This window comes from Gordionus sp. m RMFG-2023, chromosome 1 (genome assembly GCF_954871325.1).
Source record: "Gordionus sp. m RMFG-2023 chromosome 1, tfGorSpeb1-WG-v2, whole genome shotgun sequence".
Taxonomy (NCBI): domain Eukaryota; kingdom Metazoa; phylum Nematomorpha; class Gordioida; order Chordodea; family Parachordodidae; genus Gordionus; species Gordionus sp. m RMFG-2023.
This window is the reverse complement of record NC_088775.1, coordinates 1,965,978-1,970,730: the sequence shown is the minus strand read 5'-3', so window position 1 is coordinate 1,970,730 and position 4,753 is coordinate 1,965,978. Positions and strand designations below refer to the sequence as shown.

Here is a 4,753-nt window from a genome sequence, read left to right as displayed (position 1 = left end):
AATTTTTTTAAAAACTGAAATTCCTAAAATATATCAAATCCGTGGGATAAGATTTAGTTAAAAGTGTGCCCAAATAAATATTTTATGATTTCAAAATGATTTCAAAATGATTTTAAAAAATTTTAAAAAATTTTAAAATAAATCGAATTTTCACAATATAGATTTAGTCAGCTAATGAAGTTTAACGGTCGGTTTTTTCACAAACCGCAGTTTTTGCGGGAGGTGATGGGGGTTTGTCCACGGTTCGGTTTGGTTTCGAAATCGGTTTGCGATTTGAACCCGATAGAAAAATGATATATTATATATTTTTTAGAAAATATCAGGAAGTTTTGAAGTCTATCAAAGTATTATTTATATAGAAAATGAAGGTCTTACGTTTCTGTTCACAGATTATCAGAGTTGTTAAAGGATCTTAGATATAAAAATATGGTATCTGTATCTGTATCTAGATTTTTGACTAAAGCATCGGTATCTAGGTACTATTTTTAGACGGTGTATCTGTATCTACATTTAAAAAGTATCTTTTAACAACTCTGCAAATTATAAATGTATAATCTTACTAAATATTAGTTGCTATTAACGACGTTATACTATAATGTAAGTTAATGATAAAATATTTAAAATGTTAAATTTTTGTAAGATTCAAATGGTTAAAATCATTTTTAAGATCTTACTTGGCAAAGGCGATGCTTTCATTGTAACAAAAAAAAATTAAGTCTATATATCAATGGGTATAATAGATGAAATTATTTATTATGAACTATGGAAACTAATATATCTTTATTCTACATGCAATAGAGCATAACTAAAAATTAATAATTACCGTGATTTATCTTGTAATATTTTATTATTAAAAATCGTTCTTTATCTATAAATTTAACTCATATATAAACAATTGCTTAAAAAATTAGATTATCACACGCTACAATTTAACTATTATAATAAGATAATTAAAATAGAGAAATATTATATTTTAAATTATTAAATGTAAACGGTAGGGTGATTAGACCAGCCGGATGCTGGGCATAATAGGTCCAAATGACCGCCAAATGGACAATAATATCCCATATAAACCACTCTTAACAATGTCACGACTACCCGCGTGGCTTGGATTTTAACGTGATTATTGATATACGACAATTTTAAATAATTTGTATTTATAACAATAACATTTACACACTATGATTCTTACAACTGAAATAACATTGCCGAAGTTGTTGTTATTGTTTAAACGATAGACAGAGTCACGTGACATTTCATGTGTATACGGAATTAGAAAAAAATGGGAATGATCCTATTCCCTACCTGTAATTGTCGTGATTTTGAATAATTAACAGATTCTTCCATACCTAGGATAAAAGAAGTCATCGTACACTCTCAATTCGTGAGGACATTTTATGAATTTGCCCATCCTCTTTCTTATGATCCTTTTGATCAATCTGACGTTGCATTTACTGAATTTAAAGTTATCGAACCTATTTGATTCCCTAGAGCGAGAGTTCATCAATAATATGGTACTCGAAATGCATGCAGTGTCTTCCTCGTGCTCGGCTCCGAAAGTGTGGCCTACTTCGTGGGCTAATATGCTGAGGATCGAACCTCTCGTTCTGACTCCTCCCTTTTTATACAGGAAAAAATTAACGTACGCCACATTCTGGTTTTCATTTGCGGGCCTTTTACTACTTTTATCCATAAATATTCCGGTCTCGTCGGCACCAATCCAAGCCTGTCCCTGAATACCTCTAAAATTTTGAAACGTGAAGCTGATACCTAAACATCTATTGTCTCCCAAGCCCATAGATGATATCAGTGCCATATATTTGTTAGCTAAGGGGTATACATTTTGCTGAGTCACGGGATCGTTTTTCTTTATAACCACCGTTATTTTCGCTATTTGGAATCCAAAATGATTTGGTTGCTTGATACCGGCAAAATCAACAATTCGGTACAGAAAGTCTAACGCTCCGTAAAGTATAATAGTTTCATGTATGGCTTCTCTGATATCGTAATGATACACCTTTTCCATCAAATAAGAATCTAACAATACGTTAACGCCGCACACCTTTTTATTGTTAGAATACCATTCGCGAGAGTTTCCTTGGTTATTGATCGCCTCCGCTTTTACATCCAATTGTCGTCTCCATACTCTACTCAACCCCGATTTATCGCGAACTGATGGTACTCCTAGAGTATCGTTAATACGGTACCACGGTTCTATGTCATCTTCCGTGTAATACATGTATTTTTTTTCCTTTACCCATTTCCTCATCCCCCATTTGTCGGATAACGCGCTCTTTCCCAACAAATCTGAGGTTAAATTTTTCCAAACTTGTATTCCTTCCACAAAATGCAATTTGCCACTCTCGTATATTATCCCGTCAAAAAGGGTAGCCATATTTGTTAAATCTATACTGCCAAAAGCAAAGGATCGTTCCCGATTCTTAATCCTGGCAACGTAGTAATGATACTTGAGATACCTTTTTAAATACGAATTTTGGTATTGATAAGAATCCGACACTATATCCACCGTAGTATTCTCTTCCACTATATCAGTTGAAGAAATCAATACAAGTGTAAAGGGTATATTAAGAGGAGTCACTTCAGTTACCTTTTGGTTAAATATGGGACGCTCTGGACATGCACCTTTAAATGATTGAAGTGATTCAACTAGTCGTAATATGCAGCCTAAGAATGCCTTTAACACTTGCTGTTTAAGCTTCATTTCGATTACTAGTTTCTATAAATATGGATATCACAATACAAAGGAGTTGTTCTATTATTTATTATAGGTTCTAAATCGATTTTTAAAATTATTTTTTGTTTGTAATACGTGATGATGTATGTGGTTATATAGACCTTACAAATATGGCTACCCTTTTTGATGGAAATAATATAAGTGAGAAGGGGGGGGGGGAGGACAAATTACATTTTATGGAAAAAAAAACAAGTTTGCTAAAATGTAACCGTAAATAGGGTGGGAAAAGAGTCTTGGGGAATGGTTTGAGGAGACTTAATTAGAGATGCGCTTCCGGTCGTAAAATGGCGGGGGTCACGGCATAACTCTAATAATTATTAATTTTGGAATAATCGGACCGTGAATTGTGAGCGGGTCCAAAAATTTTTAATTCGAATCTTAACGGGAAGGAAGTGAATATTTTTTTTTTTTCAAAATCACGATTCACAAGATTTTTCGTTAAAATTTTGATGTAAAAATTTTTCTGTAATTTTTTTTTTACAAAATAAATAAAATATTTTGGGTATTTTATTCATTCATTCATTCATTCATTTATTCATCACGTTTGTTAAGGACCCGTCATGAAGAGAGAGAACGCACTTAAATTATGCCAGTTTTGGGGCAAGGATAAGATGATGGAATAACATGATTTTTATTAGTTACCCTTAAAAATAACTAGTTGTGTAAAAGTAATGTCTAATCCTTGCGAAAAATAATTATATTATGAAGGGTTTGACAGTGTGAATGATTGTTTCCCCCCATTCATTCATCTTTGTGAGTAAGCTGCTTAGGCCCAGAATAAAATTGTTAACGAGAACTTCATCATCAGAAATGCGTGTAATAAGCAGATGACGATATTGAAACCCTTGTGTCACTAAGTGGAGGGAGGGGGGTGGCAAATAACTTAGTACAAATAATGTATACTATAAGTATCGATAATCAATCTTTATTGTAATGGTAATATAAGTATGTATTTAGTATGTAAAATAATGTCTTTGTAACTACCTTTCATTTGATACCCATATCAAATTTTTATTTTTAATGTACCCATATCGGTATTTTGTGCTGATTAAAATATTATTGACCCTAGTCCCAGACTCACCCATTAATGGGGAGATTTTAACCCCACTGTTTGATAGATTTTCTGATTTGCTATCGAATCTATTGATAACTCTACCAGATGTAATTACTTTCATAATGGCCATTAAAAAGACAATTTAAAAATAAATAAATAACAATAAAACTTGAAGACATAACCCTAAGATACTGATACGAATTAATATTTCCAAATGAATATAAAAATATGAAAACTTCCCTAAAATTGAACGAACGTAAAAAACGAACGCTTTCGTCGAAAAATAACAGCGAACTCAGTTCACGAGAGCGTTCTATCGGTTCGAACATTATGTTTTTCTTAAATTATTATAATTATTATTTTTTGTTATATAGCTTCATGTAAGTGTTGTTTTAAAAGGGTCGATTTTGAGCCAATTTTATTTATAAATACTGCTAACTCAAAAGTATATCCAGAGAAAAAAATATTAAGACAAGCCTGATAGATTTTGCTCATAGTTGGCTTGGCTGGCACAAAGGTTCGGCAACTATTAGCGAAATTCCATGGATTGGGTAATATTTTTCTTCAAAATATTTGAGACATCCACTAGCTTTATGCAATGTTATTTTAGTTTTAGTTTCGAACCAACTATTAGCGAAATTCCATGGATTGGGTAATATTCTTCTGGTCAAAATATTTGAGACATCACTAGCTTTATGCAATGTTATTTTAGTTTTAGTTTCGAAAACTATTAGCGAAATTCCATGGCTTGGGTAATATTTTTCTGGTCAAAATATTTGAGACATCACTAGCTTTATGCAATGTTATTTTAGTTTTAGGTTCGAACCAACTATTAGCGAAATTCCATGGATTGGGTAATATTTTTCTGGTTAAAATATTTGAGACATCACTAGCTTTATGCAATGTTATTTTAGTTTTATGAAACTTTACACGTTTGGACGTTA

General features: G+C 32.0%; 1 protein-coding gene across 1 annotated transcript; it reads right to left on the bottom strand.

Moving 5' to 3' along the window:
- Positions 1 to 1,330: 1,330 nt before the first annotated feature.
- On the bottom strand, positions 1,331 to 2,722 carry LOC135922596 (disintegrin and metalloproteinase domain-containing protein 10-like). The gene has a single exon (XM_065456999.1). The coding sequence runs from the start codon at positions 2,720 to 2,722 to the stop codon at positions 1,331 to 1,333; it is 1,392 nt and encodes a 463-aa protein (XP_065313071.1).
- Positions 2,723 to 4,753: the final 2,031 nt, after the last annotated feature.